General features: G+C 47.8%; 1 protein-coding gene across 1 annotated transcript in view; it reads right to left on the reverse strand.

Moving 5' to 3' along the window:
* Positions 1 to 24,382, reverse strand: part of LOC109881252 (receptor-type tyrosine-protein phosphatase S) — a 418,713-nt gene that overhangs the window by 194,297 nt on the left and 200,034 nt on the right. The window contains exons 4-5 of the mRNA XM_031822228.1: positions 17,778 to 17,923; positions 13,918 to 14,059 (exon numbers count right to left, since the gene is read on the reverse strand). Of these exons, the coding sequence (XP_031678088.1) occupies positions 13,918 to 14,059; positions 17,778 to 17,923 (288 nt within the window). The remainder of the gene's footprint in view (positions 1 to 13,917; positions 14,060 to 17,777; positions 17,924 to 24,382) is intronic.

A 24,382-nucleotide genomic window follows, 5' to 3' on the forward strand; every position in this document is an offset into this window, starting at 1 on the left:
ACAATAGGAGAACAAAGGAGGGAACAGACAGACAGACAGACAGACAGACAGACAGACAGACAGACAGACAGACAGACAGACAGACAGACAGACAGACAGACAGACAGACAGACAGACAGACAGACAGACAGACAGACAGACAGACAGACAGACAGACAGACAGACAGACAGACAGACAGACAGACAGACAGACAGACAGACAGACAGACAGACAGACAGACAGACAGACAGACAGACAGACAGACAGACAGACAGACAGACAGACAGACAGACAGACAGACAGACAGACAGACAGACAGACAGACAGACAGACAGACAGACAGACAGACAGACAGACAGACAGACAGACAGACAGACAGACAGACAGACAGACAGACAGACAGACAGACAGACAGACAGACAGACAGACAGACAGACAGACAGACAGACAGACAGACAGACAGACAGACAGACAGACAGACAGACAGACAGACAGACAGACAGACAGACAGACAGACAGACAGACAGACAGACAGACAGACAGACAGACAGACAGACAGACAGACAGACAGACAGACAGACAGACAGACAGACAGACAGACAGACAGACAGACAGACAGACAGACAGACAGACAGACAGACAGACAGACAGACAGACAGACAGACAGACAGACAGACAGACAGACAGACAGACAGACAGACAGACAGACAGACAGACAGACAGACAGACAGACAGACAGACAGACAGACAGACAGACAGACAGACAGACAGACAGACAGACAGACAGACAGACAGACAGACAGACAGACAGACAGACAGACAGACAGACAGACAGACAGACAGACAGACAGACAGACAGACAGACAGACAGACAGACAGACAGACAGACAGACAGACAGACAGACAGACAGACAGACAGACAGACAGACAGACAGACAGACAGACAGACAGACAGACAGACAGACAGACAGACAGACAGACAGAGAGGAGGGTTGTTTATGAAGGCTGCAGATAATACAGAGGTCAGACTCAGCTGGCTGGGTGTTAATCCTGGATCACTGCTGCCTTAATCAATGAGATCTACTGGGGCTGATCTACTGGGGCTGATCTGCTGGGGCTGATCTACTGGGGCTGATCTGCTGGGGCTGATCTGCTGGGGCTGATCTACTGGGGCTGATCTGCTGGGGCTGATCTGCTGGGGCTGATCTACTGGGGCTGATCTACTGGGGCTGATCTGCTGGGGCTGATCTGCTGGGGCTGATCTGCTGGGGCTGATCTACTGGGGCTGATCTACTGGGGCTGATCTACTGGGGCTGATCTACTGGGGCTGATCTACTGGGGCTGATCTGCTGGGGCTGATCTACTGGGGCTGATCTACTGGGGCTGATCTGCTGGGGCTGATCTACTGGGGCTGATCGACTGGGGCTGCCTCCATTGAGAAGCACCCCTCTCTCTCTCTTTTTTCTTTCTCTCCTATTATCATTGAGTTTATCTACCTCTCCCTCCTCCTTTCTCTACCTCTCTCCCTCCTTTCTCTCCCTCCTCCTTTCTCTCCCTCTCTCCCTCCTCCTTTATCTACCTCTCTAGACTTACGAAATGCTTTCCATCACATTTGATTCAGAGGTGTTAATGAGCATGACAGTGAAATTAGATGAAGTGTCGCTGAAACAATAAGCTTTTAAAGAAATTAACGACATAACACGGCATAACAACTACACAAGTTCAGATCCTAGATTGGGGCGGGACGTAGGCCAGCAGCTAAGGAGTTGTACTCGTAGCTGAAAGGTCGCCTGTTGGAATGCCGGACTGCATGCGAAAAAAGGTGGACATTTATCTGGCAACTGGAGGGCTGCTGGGTTCATATCCTAAACAACAATCCCCAATCGTTGGGCACTTGAGCAAGGCCCTTACCCCCACAACATGCTCTCCATTCAGGGGCACTGCAGTGTGTGTGAGAGATGAAGAGAGCAGAAGACAAACTTCTGTTATTTCGCTGTGAAACGATTAATATTGTCACAAAATATATAATATTTTCACTCTCTCTCTCTCTATCTATGCCTCCTTCACTCCCCCACTCCACTAACCTCTCCTCTCCTCTCCTGAGAGGTCAATGGTAAACTCTCGTTTTTAAATCTGTCCAGCCCAATCGAGGGGTTCATTTTTACTTGTGGCCCTCTTTAACTGGCCAATTAGGCTCCTGATTCAGTCTGTTGTTGGGGCGTGGTGACCTCTGCCCCACCCAGCACGACACAATTACCCATGAGCCACAGAGGCAGGACAGAGTGGGAGTGAAGCCAAGGAGCCAGCCAAGCCAAGAGAATGGAGAGATGCGTCATACATAAACACACATACTGTATACACACACACACACCAGGCTTTCCATTAGCCGGTAATTGCCGGCTTTTGGCCGACAAAAATAAATGATAAATAAATAAATAAATTGCAGCCCTGGACAATTTGGCCAGCTACACTGCTGCTGAAGAGAGGGAGAGAAAGCGAGAGAGGAGCCTTGACCACTGATGTTGGGCGATTAGGTCTGGCTAGCAGTCGAAGTTCGATGGGGTCGGACACCAAGCAGTTGCCATACCAAGCGGTGATGCAACCAGTCATGGTGCAGCTGTAGAACATTTTGAGGATCTCAGGGCCCATGCCAAATTGTTTCAAGAAGAGGCGTTGTTGTGCCGTCTTCACGACTGTGTTGGTTTGTGTGAATCACGGTAGATCCTTAGTGATGTGGACACAGAGGACCTTAAAGCTCCAGACCCGCTCTACTACAGCCCCGTCGATGTAACATTAAAAAATATATATATTCTAATTAAAATTTTAAAATTAGCCGCCTGCTATATCTGTATAGCAGACGCAGTAGCCATCTGACAAGGATAAAGAAATGAATGTGGGTGTCCTAGCATGCTGCCAGCTCTCTGGGGCTAGGACTAAGGTTCTCTTCCTATACACAGGCTGTATATATATATATATATATATATATATATATATATATAGTGGGGAGAACAAGTATTTGATACACTGCCGATTTTGCAGGTTTTCCTACTTACAAAGCATGTAGAGGTCTGTAATTTTCTATCATAGGTTTCACTTCAACTGTGAGAAACGGAATCTCAAATAAAAATCCAGAAGATCACATTGTATGATTTTTAAGTAATTAATTTGCATTTTATTGCATGACATAAGTATTTGATCACCTACCAACCAGTAAGAATTCCGGCTCTCACAGACCTAGTTTTTCTTTAAGAAGCCCTCCTGTTCTCCACTCATTACCTGTATTAACTGCACCTGTTTGAACTCGTTACCTGTATAAAAGACACCTGTCCACACACTCAATCAAACAGACTCCAACCTTTCCACAATGGCCAAGACCAGAGAGCTGTGTAAGGACATCAGGGATGAAATTGTAGACCTGCACAAGGCTGGGATGGGCTACAGGACAATAGGCAAGCAGCTTGAGAAGGCAACAACTGTTTGCGCAATTCTTAGAAAATGGAAGAAGTTCAAGATGACGGTCAATCACCCTCGGTCTATTTTAGGAAAAAAAAATTTTTAACAATAAAACAGGCTATAAAGTTTAACATATACTAGAGATTGAAACACAAGAAATAGTGTTTTTGTAAATGAGTAAAAAAGTGTGTAATTTGGTCAATATCCTTGGTTTGTTGATGGTACTTGGGTGGATGGCCTGATGGGTTACGTACCCAATGCATATGGATGACCGGTAAAATGTCCCACTTGTCCCATAAATTGAAATGTTCCCGGTCACTTGTCCAATGTAAAATGTTCGTAACGGAAACCCTGACGCACGCACGCACACACACAGTACCATGCATGGATGCACTGACACACACACACACATACAAACGCGCATACAGACACACACTTCTGTCCCCTGTACCTGAGGACGGACTCTGTTAACTGCTCACATGTTCAGCTAATGGCCAATAGACAACAACTTGAGGTTTGAGGAAAAGAGAAGATTGTGCTTGAAGCATAATTTAACCCTGTTTCTGTATGGCTCCATGGCTCTCTGGCTCTCTGACTCTCTGACTCTCTGACTCTCTGACTCAGTGGCTCTTTGGCTCTTTGGCTCTCTGGCTCTCTGGCTCTCTGGCTCTCTGACTCTCTGACTCTCTGACTCTCTGACTCAGTGGCTCTCTGGCTCTTGGCTCTCTGACTCTCTGGACACTCCAAGGGGAATCCTAATAGGTAACAGCAAAAGGCTGTGTCCCAAATAGCACCATATTCCCTATATAGTGCACAACTCCCCTATGAGGGCTCTGGATAATAGTAGTACACTACTCCCCTATGAGGGCTCTGGATAACAGTAGTACACTACTCCCCTCTGAGGGCTCTGGATACCAGTAGTACACTACTCCCCTATGAGGTCTCTGGATAACAGTAGTACACTACTCCCCTATGAGGGCTCTGTATAACAGTAGTGCTATATAGAGTTATGGTGCTATTTGGGACAGCCAGTGTGCAGTAGGCAGGTGAGTGGTTGGGGTCCGAAGGTCAATACTCCTCCATTCATACCTATTCCTATTCATACCTTTCCCTATTCATACCTATTCATACCTATTCATACACATTCCTATTCATAACAATTCATACCTATCCCTACCTTTCCCTATTCATACCTATTCATATTCATACCTATTCCTATTCATACCTATCCCTATTCATACCTATCCCTATTCATACCTTTCCCTATTCATACCTATTCCTATTCATACCTATTCCTTTTCATACCTATCCCTATTCATACCTATTCCTATTCATACCTATCCCTATTCATACCTATTCCTATTCATACCTTTCTCTATTCATACCTATCCCTATCCCTATTCATACCTAATCCTATTCATACCTAATCCTATTCATACCTATTCCTATCTATATCCCTACCTTTCCCTATTCATACCTATCCCTGTCCATCCCTATCCCTATTCATACCTGTCCCTATTCATACCTATCCCTATTCATACATATCCCTATTCATACCTATCCCTACTCATACATATCCCTATCCCTATTCATACATATCCCTATCCCTATTCATACCTATCCCTATTCATACATATCCCTATCCCTATTCATATTCATACCTATCCCTATTCATACCTATCCCTATTCATACCTATCCCTATTCATACCTATCCCTATTCATACCTATCCCTATTCATACCTATCCCTATTCATACCTATCCCTATTCATACCTATCCCTATTCATACCTATTCCTATTCATACCTATCCCTATTCATACCTATCACTATTCATACCTATCCCTTCCATCAAACAGCTATATAGGATCACATGCAGTCTTATATAGAGGCACAAGTCACACACAAATCAAACAGCTATATAGGATCACATGCAGTCTTATATAGAGGCAACAAGTCACACACACGCACGCACCACACACACACACACACACACACACACACACACACACACACACCACGTCCCAGGCCCGGATGTGTTGTGAAGCGCCCCTCCCTAATGCATGATAATGCACTTTTTCTTTCCCGGAGGAATACAGTGGGAATGATCATCAGCCACGCTCCGTTACTCCAAATCATTCACGCACGGCTTTAAGAACACATCGCTCACTAATACCCTGCCACCCCTGGGGCTGCAACTACTGCACCGCAATCCACCGGTGTGGAGAGAGGGAGAGAGGGAGAGAAGGAATGATGAGGGGGGCGGGGGGGGGGGGGGGGGGGGGGGGGGGGGGGGAGAGATATAGAGGCAAGGAGAGAGGAAGCAGAGAGATGAAGGATGTCCTAAAACTTGTCCTTCAGCCTGAGGGTGAGATGGGTAAGAATGTCCTAAAACTTGTCCTTCAGTCTGAGGGTGAGATGGGTAAGGATGTCCTAAAACTTGTCCTTCAGCCTGAGGGTGATATGGGTAAGGATGTCTTTAAACTTGTCCTTCAGCCTGAGGGTGAGATGGGTAAGGATGTCCTAAAACTTGTCCTTCAGCCTGAGGGTGATATGGGTAAGGATGTCTTTAAACTTGTCCTTCAGCCTGAGGGTGAGATGGGTAAGGATGTCCTAAAACTTGTCCTTCAGCCCGAGGGTGAGTTGGGTAAGGATGTCCTAAAACTTGTCCTTCAGCCTGAGGGTGAGATGGGTAAGGATGTCCTAAAACTTGTCCTTCAGTCTGAGGTTGAGATTAGGAAGGATGTCCTAAAACTTGTCCTTCAGTCTGAGGGTGAGATGGGGTAAGGATGTCCTAAAACTTGTCCTTCAGTCTGAGGGTGAGATGGGTAAGGATGTCCTAAACTTGTCCTTCAGTCTGAGGTTGAGATTAGGAAGGATGTCCTAAAACTTGTCCTTCAGTCTGAGGTTGAGATTAGGAAGGATGTCCTAAAACTTGTCCTTCAGTCTGAGGTTGAGATTAGGAAGGATGTCCTAAGGCCTCACTCCTTCCCTCCCTGCGCTCTCTTTAATTGAATGTATTTTTAATCTGGGAGATTGGTGGCTAGCACCCAGCTGCATTTGTGGCTGAAGCTATCTGGGGGGTTGATTGGGTCCTGTTTGTGGCCCATAGTGGCCTGCCTTGTTCACAGTAAACTTCCAGGGGAGGGATGAGCAGCGTTGGTGGCACGGCGGTGAGGTTGGAGGTTGGACTGGAAACCACATCATTCTCTCCAGGGGAGGATGGAGTGGGACGACAAGATTTTGAGCGTGAGGTGAATCATAGGACAGCACACCGGGCCAAGGCAGTGGGGTTATGCATGATGTCCAAAATGTAGTGGTCTGGTCATGGGGGTTCTGGTCCAAGGTAGTGCACTAAATAGGGAGCAATTTGGGATGCAGAGGGTTTCTGACTTTTTTGTTCCCCCATTGTGGGTGTGTGTGTGTGTGTGATGTTTGAGTGCATGTGTGCAGCCTATACAGGATAAGAACTGTGTGTGTGTGTGTGTGTGTGTGTGTGTGTGTGTGTGTGTGTGTGTGTGTGTGTGCGTGCGTGCATGTAGCCTATACAGTATAAGAACCATGTGTGTCAGATCCCAATTAAATGGGAATGGGTACTGAATGGTAGAACAAACACCACTTCCTGGTTCTCCAGGAAATCAGCCAATTAACAGGCTGCCTGATCAAACAAGCCTGGTGGCCCCACCCTGCACCACTCTCTTCACTAATGAGCTCTCTCAGCTAGGAGGTTCACAAAGAGAGAGAGAGGGAGGGATGGAGAGAGAGTGAGAAAGACAGAGAAAGGAGGACGAGGGAGAAAGTGAAAATACATGACAGATGGGAGAAAGAAATGGAGAGAGAAAGACAACAGACAGAGAGGTCGAGTGACTAGCGAAAAAATTGTGGAAGGGGCAAGAAACCTGAGAGCCTGGGAAAGGCAAATCTAGACAGCTTCAAAATACCAGCACCTGTGTTTGAATTGTCCTACGCCATGAGAAAGACGAAGGGAGAGAGAGAGAGAGAGAGAGAGAGAGGCGAAGAGAGAGAGAGAGACGAAGAGAGAGAGAGAGAGAGAGAGAGAGAGAGAGGCGAAGAGAGAGAGAGAGACGAAGAGAGAGAGAGAGAGAGAGAGAGAGAGAGAGAGAGAGAGAGAGAGACGAAGAGAGAGAGAGAGAGAAAGAGAGAGAGAGAGAGAGAGAGAGAGAGAGAGACGAAGAGAGAGAGAGAGAGAGGCGAAGAGAGAGAGAGAGAGACGAAGAGAGAGAGAGAGAGAGAGGAGAGAGACGAAGAGAGGAGAGAGAGAGAGAGAGAGAGACGAAGAGAGAGAGAGATGGAGAGAGAGAGAGAGACGAAGAGAGAGAGAGAGAGAGAGAGAGAGAGAGAGAGAGAGGAGAGAGAGAGAGAGAGAGAGAGAGAGAGAGAGAGAGAGAGAGAGAGAGAGAGAGAGAAAGTGAGCATGGCAGGAGAGAGGTCTTGGTCAAGGCTACAGAGTGGAATTTATTCAGGAACACTACAAGAAAAAGAGGAGAGGTTTGGATTAGTTCCACCTGGTGAGACAAGGAGGGTGAACAAGATGGGAAAGAGGGAGCAGGAGAATGTGTGTGTGTCTGTCTGTGAGAGAGAGAGATGATATATGTGTACATCGTTACAACACTCTACAGTGTATAGCCATAATATGACATTTGAAATGTCTCAAATCCTTTGTGTGTGTAATGTTTACTGTTAATGTTTTATTTATTGTTTATTTCACTTTTGTTTATTACCTATTTCATTTGCTTTGGCAATGTAAACATATGTTTCCCATGCCAATAAAGCCCTTTGAATTTAATTTTGAGAGAGAGAGAGAGATAGAGACAGAGAGAGCAGGAGACAGAGAGAGAGAGAGAGAGACAGAGACAGAGACAGAGAGAGACAGAGACAGAGAGAGACAGAGAGAGAGAGAGAGAGAGAGAGAGAGAGAGAGACAGACAGAGAGAGACAGAGAGAGAGAGCAGGAGAGAGAGAGAGAGCAGGAGAGAGAGAGAGAGCAGGAGAGAGAGAGAGAGCAGGAGAGAGAGAGAGAGCAGGAGAGAGAGAGAGAGCAGGAGAGAGAGAGAGAGCAGGAGAGAGAGAGAGAGCAGGAGAGAGAGAGAGAGCAGGAGAGAGAGAGAGAGCAGGAGAGAGAGAGCAGGAGAGAGAGAGCAGGAGAGAGAGAGAGAGAGAGAGAGAGAGAGAGAGAGAGAGAGAGAGAGAGAGAGATTCAAAGGAATTAAAACAGGATAGACAAGAGAAAGAGGAAGAGACAGGGAACAAGTGCAGAAATAATAACTGCAGGTGTCTATAGTCTTCCCAAGGACTCCCAGAGGACTGGCTGTAGAGGGCAGATGGTCTTGTATCTTAACCATTCAGCTCACTGTTCTGTTGCAGGGTAGCAGCCAGGAGGTGCCACAAGACACATCCCTGACAGACTTGGGTCAGCACAGGAAAACTACTAGGGACAGGGCATTGCTTCTCCCACTCACAGGGGAGTGTAGATACAGCAGGGGAATGTAGATACAGTAGGGGAGTGTAGATACAGTAGGGGAGTGTAGATACAGCAGGGGGAGTGTAGATACAGTAGGGGAGTGTAGATACAGTAGGGGAGTGTAGATACAGTAGGGGAGTGTAGATACAGTAGGGGAGTGTAGATACAGCATGGGGAGTGTAGATACAGTAGGGGAGTGTAGATACAGTAAGGGAGTGTAGATACAGTAGGGGGAGTGTAGATACATTAGGGGAGTGTAGATACAGTAAGGGAGTGTAGATACAGTAGGGGGAGTGTAGATACATTAGGGGAGTGTAGATACAGTAGGGGAGTGTAGATACAGTAGGGGAGTGTAGATACAGTAGGGGAGTGTAGATACAGTAGGGGAGTGTAGATACAGTAAGGGGGTGTAGATACAGTAGGGGAGTGTAGATACAGTAAGGGAGTGTAGATACAGTAGGGGAGTATAGATACAGCAGGGGAATGTAGATACATTAGGGGAGTGTAGGTACAGTAGGGGAGTGTAGATACAGTAGGGGAGTATAGATACAGCAGGGGAATGTAGATACATTAGGGGAGTGTAGATACAGTAGGGGAGTGTAGATACAGTAGGGGAGTATAGATACAGCAGGGGAATGTAGATACATTAGGGGAGTGTAGGTACAGTAGGGGAGTATAGATGCAGTAGGGGAGTGTAGATACAGCATGGGGAGTGTAGATACAGTAGGGGAGTGTAGATACAGCATGGGGAGTGAGGGAGGGAGGGAGACAGCAAGAGACAGACAGACAGACAGACAGACAGACAGACAGACAGACAGACAGACAGACAGACAGACAGACAGACAGACAGACAGACAGACAGACAGACAGACAGACAGACAGACAGACAGACAGACAGACAGACAGAAAAAGGGGGAGGTAGAAGGGAGTGTGTGAGCGTCAACAACAGGCACACATTTTGATACAGATTCAATAAATACTATTTCAGCACAGTTGGTGACCACTCTTCCATCTTTCATAACCAATCCATAATCTCTCCCTCTCTCTCCACCACCACTCTTCTCCGCCCTCCTACCTCCCTTTTGCATCAGTGAATACAGTTAAAAACAAATGTGATAAAATAGAGAATCCTGTTGGGATAGAATGTCTATACACTCCTCTCTGAATGGTGAATTAAATATAGTTGCATTGCAGAATGACGCATGATAGACCAGGAAGTGCCCACTGTGATATGCATCTGCCACGGTCGCCCACAAAGACTGGCGTAGGATCAGCGTTCCTCATGTCCAAGTTTGTTTTGAGCATAACGGCCAGTAGTTAGTATACACGTGGAAACATCCTGACTGCAAGGGATGTAGCCTATGCATCCAATAGAGGGTTACAGGTAGCTACATTATAAAGAGCCTCCAGCAGGTCAATTGCAAGCTACCAGTAGCTCGCTGCCAACCTATGAGTAGCTCCCCAAACAATCCTGAAAGTGCACACACGTGTTCCACCGTAAAATGTCATAAAGAAATCTCACAAGTATCAGATACCGCAAACTCCCAACTACTATCTAATCAACGCAACATTGATGTTATCCCACCCCTGGCACAATACATGGCAATTAATTTCCAGCAATATTGCACCTGTCTGTGTGGTGCGTGCGTTTGTCCATCACTCCATGTGTAACCATCTTGTGGTTTGACAGAAATACTTTCCCCAAAACCTTCTCAATTAAATATTAACTGTAAAGTAGGCTTACCTGACAGAAGTATGTCATGAGTAATTATTTCATTTGTATCTATTATTTAGATCAAACTTTGCCATGAAATGAGCAGCAGCAGTACAGACCACCACATTAGAGGACACATTCCTAACTCGCTAGATGGCAATTAAAGGGCCAGATGTGTAAAACTTCTTAAGGCTAGGGGGCAGTATTCGGAAGTTTGGATGACTGACGTGCTCAAAGTAAACTGCCTGTTACTCAGGCCCAGAAGCTAAGTTATGCATATAATTGGTAGCATTGGATAGAAAACACTCTGAAGTTTCTGTTAAACTTCTTATGGCTGAGGGCAGCATTGAGTAGCTTGGATGAATAAGGTACCCAGTGGTGCCCAGAGTAAACTGCCTGCTACTCTGTCCCAGATGCCAATATATGCATCTTATTAGTAGTATTGGATAGAAAACACTCTGAGGTTTCCAAAACTGTTTGAATGAAGGCTGTGAGTACAACAGAACTCATATGGCAGGCAAAAACCTGAGAAGAAATCCAACCAGGAAGTGGGAAATCTGAGGTTGGTCGATTTTCAACTATTGAAGATACAGTGGGATATTGGTCATCTTGCACTTCCTACGCCTTCCACTAGATGTCAACCGTCTTTAGAAACTTGTTTGAGGCTTCTACTGTGAAGGGGGGCTGAATGAGAGGGGAATGAGTCAGAGGTCTGCCAGCAGTCACGCGCTGGTCATGCGCATTCACATGAGAGGTAGCTCCCGTTAAATGAGCTTTTCTGAAGACAAAGGAATTCTCCAGTTGGAATATTATTGAAGTTTTATGTGAAAAACCTCCTAAAGATTGATTCTATCACTTGACAAGTTTCTACGGACTGTAACGGAACTTTTTGACATTTTGTCTGCAACTAGTGAACGCGCTTCGTGAGTTTTGATTTGTTTATCAAACGCAAGAAGCTTTTTGATTTGTTTACCAAACAAAAGAAGCTATTTGGACATAAATGATTAACTTTATCGAACAAATCAAACATTTATTGTGGAACTGGAATTCTTGGGAGTGCATTCTGATGAAGATCATCAGAGGTAAGTGAATATTTATAATGTTATTTCTGACTTCTGTTGACTCCAACATGGTGGATATATGTATTTGTTGTCTGAGCGCCGTACTCAGATTATTGCATGGTTTGCTTTTTCCGTAAAGCTTTTTTGCTTTTGGCTTTTTTTAAATCTGACACAGCGGTTGCATTAAGGAGAAGTATATATTTAATTCCATGCATAACACTTGTATTTTCATCAACATTTATGATGAGTATTTCTGTAAATTGATGTGGCTCTCTGCAAATCACCGGATGTTTTTGGAACTACTCAACATAACGCACCAATGTATACTGAGATTTTTTAAATATGAACTTTATCAAACAAAACATACATGTATTGTGTAACATGAAGTCATATGAGTGTCATCTGATGAAGATCATCAAAGGTTAGTGATTAATTTATCTCTATTTCTGATTTTTGTGACTCCTCTCTTTGGCTGGAAAAATGGCTGTGTTTTTCTGTGAATAGGTGCTGACCTAACATAATCGTTTGTGGTGCTTTCGCTGTAAAGCATATTTGAAATCGGACACTGTGGTGGGATTAACAACAAGATTACCTTTAAAATGGTATAAGATACTTGTATGTTTGAGGAATTTTATTTAGGAGATTTCTGTTGTTATGAATTTGGTGCCCTGCACTTTCACTGGCTGTTGTCATATCGATCCCGTTAAAGGGATTTCCGCCCTAAGAAGGTTTAACAGTTAAAACTGTTAAAATAATGTATGTGAGTATAACAGAACTGATATGGCAGGCAAAAACCCGAGGAGAATCCATCACAAAATGTGTTTTTGAGGTCATAGGCCATTCCAATACTTGTCTATGAGATATTCAAAGGAATTCCTCCCAGGTTGCAGTTCCCAAGGCTTCCGCTAGATGTCAACAGTCTTTAGAAAGGGTTTCAGGCTTGTTTTTTGAAAAATGAGCTAGTAGTTGTAGTTTTTCAAGTTGTCTCTCATTAGGACTGTAGTCTTGTGGCGGGCGTGGATGAGGGCTTTGTGATTTATCTCTGGTATTGAACTTACTACATTCCGTCTTAAATTTGATAGTTTATTTACATATTAGGTTACCTGAGGATTGATTCGAAATGTTGTTTGACTTGTTTGGATGAAGTTTAGGATTTCTTTGTCTGCATGTTGAATGGGTGGATTACTGAATCAAACGTGCCAACTAAACTGACTTTTTGGGGATATAAAGAAGGACTTTATCGAACAAAACGACCATTTGTTGTGTAGCTGGGACCCTTGGGATTGCAAACAGAGGAAGATCTTCAAAGGTAAGTGATTAATTTGATCGCTATTTCAGATTTTTGTGACGCCTCTGCTGGTTTGGAAAATGTTTTTAATGCTGGGGTATGCAGGGCGCTGTCCTCAGATAATCGTATGTTATGCTTTCACCGTAAAGCCTTTTTGAAATCTGACAATGCGGTTGGATTAACAAGAAGCTAAGCTTTTAAACAATGTAAATCACTTGTATTTTCATGAATGTTTAATATTACGATTTTTGTATTTTGAATTTCGCGCTCTAAAATTTCACCAGATGTTGTCGAGGTGGGTTGCTAGCGTCCCACCTAGCCCAAAGAGGTTATTAAGGGGGAATTACACAAAACAAATCTAAATGTGTTAGTTTTCTTCCCCTTTAAAAAAGGTATTCAGATGTGATTTAAGCATCGACATCCAATTCTGTTGTTTCTCTATAAACAATTGTAATGTTGAGAGTGAAAATATACAAAAATATATAAAAATCTAACGGAACATAATTTGGGAAAACATAAAACAAAATTTGGGAAACAAATCTCAGATTTTATAGAGCCCCATTTAGAGTTGTTAATTAACTGTTATTCTACCAGGTATATCGGCAGAAAACATTGTGCACTACTGTCTCTTGTACACTAAGGACCTAGGGAAGAGTTGCAGAGAAGAAGAGAAGAATGTGACTATTTGAAAGCTAGAGAAAAATGACTATATGACTCGTGACATGTTTCATTTTTTAAAATGAGCTCTCATGCTAGAAAAGGTTAGAGACCCCTGAGCTAGAAGGTACTAGTACAATAAACAAACATCTATGCGTGAAGCTGGCTGAGAATATTGGTGCAGTGAGCAATCAAACACTATATATTGCAAGACTATTGGACAATGGACTCCATATTGGTCCATTGGTCAGGACCTCATCATTAGGCACCGTCGAGTGACTCACCTCTGATTATGGACAGCTTGGCGTTAACGTTGACCTCACCCTCGCTATTTTCCGCCACGCACTCGTAGATGTTCTCGTCCCGCGGCGCTCGTAGAGGCTGGATCCGAAGGACGGCGCCGGCACCCTCATCGAACTCTATAGTCTGTGTCAGAGAGAAAGGGCAACGTTATAGCGATCTGTTTTAGAGTTAAAGAGAACCTAACTATTCTTCTAGGAGCTAGACTCCTCAACTAGGGCACCTTTGATTTCACATACTGTATACCATTTTATTCACTGCAAAGCTTCAGAATATGAGCCAGGACATCGCTATGCTAGTCCAGTGGCCAAGTCTTCAGAAAAGGTCATCATGGAATAAGGTTAGTTTTGGGTTAGGTTAGTTAGTTTAATGTTTTCAAAATGTTCAAAGCCATCCATTAGGACAATTATGATTCGAAAAAAGTACCTTTGCAGAGTATAAACCCTCATTCTCAGCAATGTCAACTAATAATCATAACATAGGACAGGACAAGTACAGGAGAGTACAGTGTGCTCATATTGTACTCATAGATCACGCTATACATGTGATTTTACATGTGATTTCCATCATATATAACAAAGAGAACACACGTATGGATAGATGCTGGTGACCAAGTGAAGTGGTGTGTGGAGGTGCCTGTTGTCAGCCGAACGGTTCAGCGTCGAGTCATGATGAATCTCAAGGCTACAGCGCTAATGAGGAAACAGCACTGTGACTGAGTCCAGATCAATATCAAAGCAAAAGCTGCTGGAGGGGAAATGCAACGATTTCGAATCTTCATAAAATTACTTTTTAAAAGCAAGGAAATAGCAATCATTGGATCCACAGTTCAATCGTTTTTTCTCAGTCTTAGCGGAAGAGAATGCAAAACAGTTTGGGATTGGACTGTCATGTACTGAAATTGCACTGTCCTGTACATGTCCTGTCCTTTTTTTTATACTTGTCCTGTACTGTCCTAAATGTGTCATGTACTTGTCCTATACTCTACATTTGCTGTCCTGTACTTGTCCTGTACCTGTCCTGTACTTGTCCTGTACTTGTCCTGTCCCTGTCCTGTCCCTGTCCTGTACCTGTCCAGTACTTGTCCTGTACCTGTCCTGTACTCTCCTGTACTTGTCCCGTACTTGTCCTGTACTCTCCTGTACTTGTACTCTCCTGTACTTGTCCTGTACTCTCCTGTACCTGTCCTGTCCTGTACTTGTCCTGTACTTGTCCTGTCCTGTACTTGTCCTGTACTCTCCTGTACTTGTCCTGTCCTGTACTTGTCCTGTACCTGTCCTGTCCTGTACTTGTCCTGTACCTGTCCTGTCCTGTACTTGTCCTGTACTCTCCTGTATGTGTCTTGTAATGTACCTGTCCTGTACTCTCCTGTGTTTGTCCTGTACTGTCCTGTACTGTCCTGGACTTGTCCTGTACTGGGCTTGTCCTGTACTGTTTTTTTTGTACTTGTCCTGTACTGTTTTTTTGTACTTGTCCTGTACTGTCCTAAATGTGTCCTGTACTTGTCCTGTACATGTCCTGTCCTTTTTTTATACTTGTCTTGTACTGTCCTAAATGTGTCCTGTACTTGTCCTATACTCTACATTTCCTGTACTTGTCCTGTACCTGTCCTGTACTTGTCCTGTACCTGTCATGTAGCTGTCATGTACCTGTCATGTACCTGTCCTGTACTTGTCCTGTACCTGTCCTGTCCTGTACTCTCCTGTATGTGTCTTGTAATGTACCTGTCCTGTACTCTCCTGTGTTTGTCCTGTACTGTCCTGTACTGTCCTGGGCTAGTACCTGTCTTGTACTTGTCCTGTACTCTCCTGTACCTGTCCTGTCCTGTACTTGTCCTGTACTTGTCCTGTCCTGTACTTGTCCTGTACTCTCCTGTACTTGTCCTGTCCTGTACTTGTCCTGTACCTGTCCTGTCCTGTACTTGTCCTGTACCTGTCCTGTCCTGTACTTGTCCTGTACTCTCCTGTATGTGTCTTGTAATGTACCTGTCCTGTACTCTCCTGTGTTTGTCCTGTACTGTCCTGTACTGTCCTGGACTTGTCCTGTACTGGGCTTGTCCTGTACTGTTTTTTTTGTACTTGTCCTGTACTGTTTTTTTGTACTTGTCCTGTACTGTCCTAAATGTGTCCTGTACTTGTCCTGTACATGTCCTGTCCTTTTTTTATACTTGTCTTGTACTGTCCTAAATGTGTCCTGTACTTGTCCTATACTCTACATTTCCTGTACTTGTCCTGTACCTGTCCTGTACTTGTCCTGTACCTGTCATGTAGCTGTCATGTACCTGTCATGTACCTGTCCTGTACTTGTCCTGTACCTGTCCTGTCCTGTACTCTCCTGTATGTGTCTTGTAATGTACCTGTCCTGTACTCTCCTGTGTTTGTCCTGTACTGTCCTGTACTGTCCTGGGCTAGTACCTGTCTTGTCTGGACTTGACCTGTTCTGTACTTGTCCTGTCCTGTACATGTCCTGTATGGCTCTGTACCTGTCCTGCACTTGTCCTGTACTTGTCCTGTATTTGTCCTGTACTCTCCTGTACTCTCCTGTACTTGTCCTGTACTTGTCCTGTATTTGTCCTGTACTCTCCTGTACTTGTCCTGTATTTGTCCTGTACTCTCCTGTACTTGTCCTGTATTTGTCCTGTACTCTCCTGTACTTGTTCTGCACTTGTCCTGTATTTGTCCTGTACTGGCCTTGTCCTGTATTTGTCCTGTACTGGCCTTGTCCTGTATTTGCCCTGTACTGTACTGTCCTTGTCCTGTACTGTCCTGCACTGGCCTTGTCCTGTCCTGTATTTGTCCTGTACTGGCCTTGTCCTGTCCTGTACTGTCCTGCCAAACCCTCCCCTAACCCGGACAACTCTGGGCCAATTGTGCAATGCCCTATGGGACTCCCGATCACGGCCGGTTGTGATACAGCCCAGGATTGAACCAGAGTCTGCAGTGTGTGTGTGTCAATGTGTATTTGTCCTGTACTGTTCTGTACTTGTCCTGTACTCCCCTGTATTTGTCCTGTACATGCCTGTCCTGTACCTGTCCTCTATTTGTCCTGTACATGCCTGTCCTATACTTGTCATGTACTTGGGTTCCATCTTCTTCTTCTCTTATTAATACTCAGGTACCATCTTCTTCTTCTCTTATTAATACTCAGGTACCATCTTCTTCTTCTCTTAATAATACTCAGGTACCATCTTCTTCCCTCCTAAGTACGCTGGCAGTGTTGTTAACGTGATAGTGTGTTAGCACAAGAGTGTGTGTTAGCGCATCTGTGTGTGTGTGCTGTCGATGTGAGGAGTGTGTTAATTAAGGAAACCCTGAGAATCAATCATGACTTTAGACACACCATCTGGGCTCACACAGAGACACACAACAAACAAACATCATAAATAAGGCACAGCGGGCGCAGGGGGAAAGTAGCACGCCACTACTAGAACCGAACGTCAAACAAACGTCAAATTCAGCTAGTCACTCAAGTGGAAAAGGACAAGTAGATTGCATTGGCACTGTGCCATGTCATGTCACTGGTTTCTTGTAATTGATGCCTGGTTAAATCTGTCGTGATGTAGTTTGTGTACAAGTAAATGATCTACCTCGGTGAAACAAAGAAGTGGTATATCCATGTCAAATGAACGAATAGTCTTGTGTGGCTCAGTTTGTAAAAGCTTTAGCAATGCCAGGGTTGTGGGTTCGATTCCTGTTGGGGCCACATATACAAATATGTAAGTTGCTTTGGATAAATGTGTCCTCTAAATTGTATTTATTATGTATATTATATTCAGATGTATTATTCCATACTACATCCACAACAGTAGGGGGCAGTGTAGGGTTACAAGGTTACACTGTCTCACCTCAATTCGCTGGGAGTTGACTTTCTTCCCCTTCTTGTTCCAGCTCACCCGGGGCTTAGGGTCTCCTGTCGCCTGGCACACGAATGAGACCACACCCCCAGATACGCCAATCTGGTCTACGGGAACTTTAGTGAATCTTGGTGGTGCTGGAACGAGTGAGAGAGGGAGAGGGAGAGACATTAGAAAGACTAAAGAAACCAGAGTGATGCAACAGTACCAGTGGATTTAACCCAATTTAGCCCAGTTGTAGCTGCAAATGAAGGTAATTACATTTCGAAAAGTTTATGTGCATACACAAACAAACAGACACATGCACACACACACACACCAAAAACACACACACACCAACAAAAAAAACACACACACACACCAAAATGGCGGTGTGAGACGAAGGCAGCCATTTTACATGACCCCAACCGATTTTTTTTAAAACTCATTTTATACATAATGTTGCCGCTACCGTTTCATATGACCAAAAGTAACTTCTGAACATCAGCACTGGGATTACTCTCCACGGACTGGAAGATTATTTTTTTTTTCGTTAACGTTTCCGTTAATCCCAGATCCCTGTGATTTGCGTGAAAAAAGAGGCGGGAAAAAAGGGACCGGAGGGCGGTCTGTCTTCTGAGAATTCGTAGGCGGTCAAATAAACCGCAACTACCTTCCATTCTGCTAGCAAACGTGCAAACTTTGGACAATAAAATAGACAACCTACACGGAAGATTAAACTACCAATGGGACATTCAAAACTGTAACATCTTATGCTTCACGGAGTCGTGGCTGAACGACGACACTATCAACATACAGCTGGCTGGTTATACGCTGCACCAGCAGGATAGAACACCGTCGTCTGGTAAGACAAGGGGCTGAGGACTATGTATTTTTTGTAAATAACAGCTGGTGCAGGATATCTAAGGAAGTCTCGAGCTATAGCTCGCCTGAGGTAGAGTATCTCATGATGTGCAGCCCAAAAAACACACACACACACATACCAAAACACATACACACACACACACACCAAAACAGACACACACACCCACCAAACCAAAACACACCCACCAAAACACACACACACACTCCAAAACACACACTCACCAAAACACACACACACACACACACACACACACACACACACACACACACACACACACACACACACACACACACACACACACACACACACACACACACACACACACACACACACCAACACACACACACCAAAACAAACACACACTCACTTTCATTGTATGAGAAGGCAGTGAGGACATGAACTGGACTTCCTCATTCCTCTGCTGTATAATTTGATGGCTAAACAATATGCACCCTGACACACTGACGACCTAACACGCTGACGCCCTGAAACGCTGACAACATAACACCCTAACAACCTAACACCTGACGACCTAACACCCTGACACCTGACACCCTGACAACCTAACATGCTGACGACCTGGCATGGTGACAAGCTGACGCCTTGACAAGCTAACTCTGCCTCTCTGACACCCTGATGCCCTGACACCCTGACACGCTTACACCCTGATCCCCTGACACCCTGAATCCATGACACCCTGACACGCTGACACCCTGATCCCCTGACACCCTGAATCCATTACACCCTGACACGCTGACACCCTGATCTCCTGACACCCTGAATCCATTACACCCTGACACCCTGATACCCTGAATCCATTACACCCTGACACGCTGACACCCTGATACCCTGAATCCATGACACCCTGAAACCAACATTAATCATTTAATGGAGCAATGAATAATAAAGCACCAATGGAGCTACGGAGGCTGACGGGAGCTGCGGAGGCTGACGGGAACTGCGGAGGCTGACGGGAGCTGCGGAGGCTGACGGGAACTGCGGAGGCTGACGGGAACTGCGGAGGCTGACGGGAACTACGGAGGCTGACGGGAACTGCGGAGGCTGACGGGAGCTGCGGAGGCTGACGGGAACTGCGGAGGCTGACGGGAGCTGCGGAGGCTGACGGGAACTGCGGAGGCTGACGGGAACTGCGGAGGCTGACGGGAACTACGGAGGCTGACGGGAACTGCGGAGGCTGACGGGAGCTGCGGAGGCTGACGGGAGCTGCGGAGGCTGACGGGAGCTACGGAGGCTGACGGGAACTACGGAGGCTGACGGGAACTGCGGAGGCTGACGGGAGCTGCGGAGGCTGACGGGAGCTACGGAGGCTGACGGGAACTACGGAGGCTGACGGGAACTGCGGAGGCTGACGGGAACTGCGGAGGCTGACGGAACCTGCGGAGGCTGACGGGAACTGCGGAGGCTGACGGGAACTGCGGAGGCTGACGGGAACTGCGGAGGCTGACGGGAACTGCGGAGGCTGACGGGAACTGCGGAGGCTGACGGGAACTACGGAGGCTGACGGGAACTGCGGATGCTGACGTGAACTACGGAGGCTGACGGGAGCTGCGGAGGCTGACGGGAACTGCGGAGGCTGACGGGAGCTGCGGAGGCTGACGGGAACTGCGGAGGCTGACGGGAACTGCGGAGGCTGACGGGAACTGCGGAGGCTGACGGGAACTGCGGAGGCTGACGGGAACTGCGGAGGCTGACGGGAGCTGCGGAGGCTGACGGGAACTGCGGAGGCTGACGGGAGCTGCGGAGGCTGACGGGAGCTGCGGAGGCTGACGGGAGCTGCGGAGGCTGACGGGAGCTGCGGAGGCTGACGGGAACTGCGGAGGCTGACGGGAACTGCGGAGGCTGACGGGAACTGCGGAGGCTGACGGGAACTGCGGAGGCTGACGGGAGCTGCGGAGGCTGACGGGAACTGCGGAGGCTGACGGGAGCTGCGGAGGCTGACGGGAGCTGCGGAGGCTGACGGGAGCTGCGGAGGCTGACGGGAGCTGCGGAGGCTGACGGGAACTGCGGAGGCTGACGGGAACTGCGGAGGCTGACGGGAACTGCGGAGGCTGACGGGAACTGCGAAGGCTGACGGGAACTGCGGAGGCTGACGGGAACTACGGAGGCTGACGGGAACTGCGGAGGCTGACGGGAGCTGCGGAGGCTGACGGGAGCTACGGAGGCTGACGGGAACTACGGAGGCTGACGGGAACTGCGGAGGCTGACGGGAGCTGCGGAGGCTGACGGGAGCTGCGGAGGCTGACGGGAGCTACGGAGGCTGACGGGAACTACGGAGGCTGACGGGAACTGCGGAGGCTGACGGGAACTGCGGAGGCTGACGGGAACTGCGGAGGCTGACGGGAACTGCGGAGGCTGACGGGAACTGCGGAGGCTGACGGGAACTGCGGAGGCTGACGGGAACTGCGGAGGCTGACGGGAACTGCGGAGGCTGACGGGAACTACGGAGGCTGACGGGAACTGCGGAGGCTGACGGGAACTACGGAGGCTGACGGGAGCTGCGGAGGCTGACGGGAACTGCGGAGGCTGACGGGAGCTGCGGAGGCTGACGGGAACTGCGGAGGCTGACGGGAACTGCGGAGGCTGACGGGAACTGCGGAGGCTGACGGGAACTGCGGAGGCTGACGGGAGCTGCGGAGGCTGACGGGAACTGCGGAGGCTGACGGGAGCTGCGGAGGCTGACGGGAGCTGCGGAGGCTGACGGGAGCTGCGGAGGCTGACGGGAGCTGCGGAGGCTGACGGGAACTGCGGAGGCTGACGGGAACTGCGGAGGCTGACGGGAACTGCGGAGGCTGACGGGAACTGCGGAGGCTGACGGGAGCTGCGGAGGCTGACGGGAACTGCGGAGGCTGACGGGAGCTGCGGAGGCTGACGGGAGCTGCGGAGGCTGACGGGAGCTGCGGAGGCTGACGGGAGCTGCGGAGGCTGACGGGAACTGCGGAGGCTGACGGGAACTGCGGAGGCTGACGGGAACTGCGGAGGCTGACGGGAACTGCGGAGGCTGACGGGAACTGCGGAGGCTGACGGGAGCTGCGGAGGCTGACGGGAACTGCGGAGGCTGACGGGAGCTGCGGAGGCTGACGGGAGCTGCGGAGGCTGACGGGAGCTGCGGAGGCTGACGGGAGCTGCGGAGGCTGACGGGAACTGCGGAGGCTGACGGGAACTGCGGAGGCTGACGGGAACTGCGGAGGCTGACGGGAACTGCGAAGGCTGACGGGAACTGCGGAGGCTGACGGGATCTGCGAAGGCTGACGGGAGCTACGGAGGCTGACGGGAACTGCGGAGGCTGACGGGAGCTGCGAAGGCTGACGGGAGCTACGGAGGCTGACGGGAGCTACGGAGGCTGACGGGAGCTGCGAAGGCTGACGGGAACTGCGGAGGCTGACGGGAACTGCGGAGGCTGACGGGAGCTGCGGAGGCTGACGGGAGCTGCGAAGGCTGACGGGAACTGCGGAGGCTGACGGGAACTGCGGAGGCTGACGGGAGCTGCGGAGGCTGACGGGAGCTGCGAAGGCTGACGGGAACTGCGGAGGCTGACGGGAACTGCGAAGGCTGACGGGAACTGCGGAGGCTGACGGGAACTGCGAAGGCTGACGGGAGCTACGGAGGCTGACGGGAACTGCGGAGGCTGACGGGAACTGCGGAGGCTGACGGGAACTGCGGAGGCTGACGGGAACTGCGGAGGCTGACGGGAACTGCGGAGGCTGACGGGAACTGCGGAGGCTGACGGGAACTGCGAAAGGCTGACGGAAACTGCGGAGGCTGACGGGAACTGCGAAGGCTGACGGGAGCTGCGGAGGCTGACGGGAACTGCGGAGGCTGACGGGAACTGCGGAGGCTGACGGGAACTGCGAAGGCTGACGGGAACTGCGGAGGCTGACGGGAACTGCGAAGGCTGACGGGAGCTACGGAGGCTGACGGGAACTGCGGAGGCTGACGGGAACTTCACTTGTTTGGTGGATCCGGAAAAAAGCTTGTCCGGAGAAGACAAGGTGAGCGCTACCATCAGTCCTGTGTCATGCCAACAGAAAAGCATCCTGAGACCATTCATGTGTGGGGTGGCTTCTCAGTCAAGGGAGTGAGCTCACTTACAATTTTGCCTAAGAACACAGCCATGGATAAATAATGGCACCAACTCATCCTCAGAGAGCAACTTCACCCAACCATCCAGGAACAGTTTGGTGACGAACAATGCCTTTTACAGCATGATGGAGCACCTTGCCATAAGGCAAAAGTGATAACTAAGTGGCTCTGGGAACAAAACATTGATATTTTGGGTCCATGGCCAGGAAACTCCCCAGACCTTAATCCCATTGAGAACTTGTGGTCAATCCTCAAGAGGCGGGTGGACAAACAAAATCCCACAAATTCTGACAAACTCCAAGCATTGTTTATGCAAGAATTGGCTGCCCTCAGTCAGGATGTGGCCCAGAAGTTAATTGACAGCATGCCAGGGCAGATTGCAGAGGTCTTGAAAAAGAAGGGTCATTACTACAAATATTGACTCTTTGCATCAACTTCATGTAATTGTCAATAAAGCCTTTGACACTTATGGAATGCTCGTAATTATACTTCTCAATACTTTTGGCCATGACTGTACTTCGGCACATATAACACACTGTTGCTGAGGAAAGGCACTACTCCCAATATAAGTGAAGCCCAAATCAATGTATTTCTCATCATATTTGCACCTCTTCAATGGTCCAACATCCCTATCTGTTGTTCGGTGCTTTCCCAGGTAAGGGGGCAGTAGCTCTTCGGCTGCATCAGATTCACAACTGTCAGTGTCCAACAAATGTAGAATTACTGATGCTAGCATTGGATGTGCTCATGGAAGCAGAACAACTTGTGTCATCAACAGGGGCAGGTGTAGTGCTGCTGTAGTACTGCTGATAGTAGCAGTACTACCAGCAGAGCTGGTATGTGTCTTTATGGACACGGGCCCTACTTTCTTTAACCATTTATACATTTTTAAGCAAACGGAATGAGCAGCAGCTACATTTGGCTACATACGGACCGTTAGTGGAATTCCATTTAGAGAGTAACGGTTAATGTGATTGGATGTTAATTATTTGACTAGGCTACCTGTACTTGACATTATGTTGTTATTTCGCTGAACACTAGATGGTTTAATTGTATTTTTGGCAGCGAAACGAGATAACTCAGGTAAGAAAAAAAACTCACCCAAAGGTATTGCCCTGTTGGAAAATATAAATGGACTGTTTGAAAATGTGAATCACATTTATATTTGACGTACCCCCGACGGCATTGAGAGTACCCCAGTTGGGGAGTACCTGCTCTGGGGGAACATGTTAACTCCGGGGCGTAGGGATATGTGTGGATGAGCAAATGTGCAAAGCATGTACATACGGATTAGTAATTAACAGGCTGTGGGCAGGTGGAACCCCTCACTCTCTCTACTCTCTCTCCCTGGGCCTTCATAAACACACATGGAGGAGAGCTCCACTGCAGGGACTGGAGAGAGGGATGGAGGGAGAGCGGGAGGAGGGAGAGGGAGATGGAGAGAGAGGTAGGTAGGTAGGGAGGGGTTGGGGGTGAGTGGGAGAAGGGGAGGGAGTGAGACAGAGTGGATGAGTGGGTGGGGTAGAAAACAAGGGAGGAGAGGGAGAGAGATCGAAAGAGAGAGAGGGGAAAAGAGTGCCTCGGGATAGCATAGCACAGAAAGTACTCCAAAACAAGCTCACACACACAA

This window comes from Oncorhynchus kisutch, linkage group LG4 (genome assembly GCF_002021735.2).
Source record: "Oncorhynchus kisutch isolate 150728-3 linkage group LG4, Okis_V2, whole genome shotgun sequence".
NCBI lineage: Eukaryota > Metazoa > Chordata > Actinopteri > Salmoniformes > Salmonidae > Oncorhynchus > Oncorhynchus kisutch.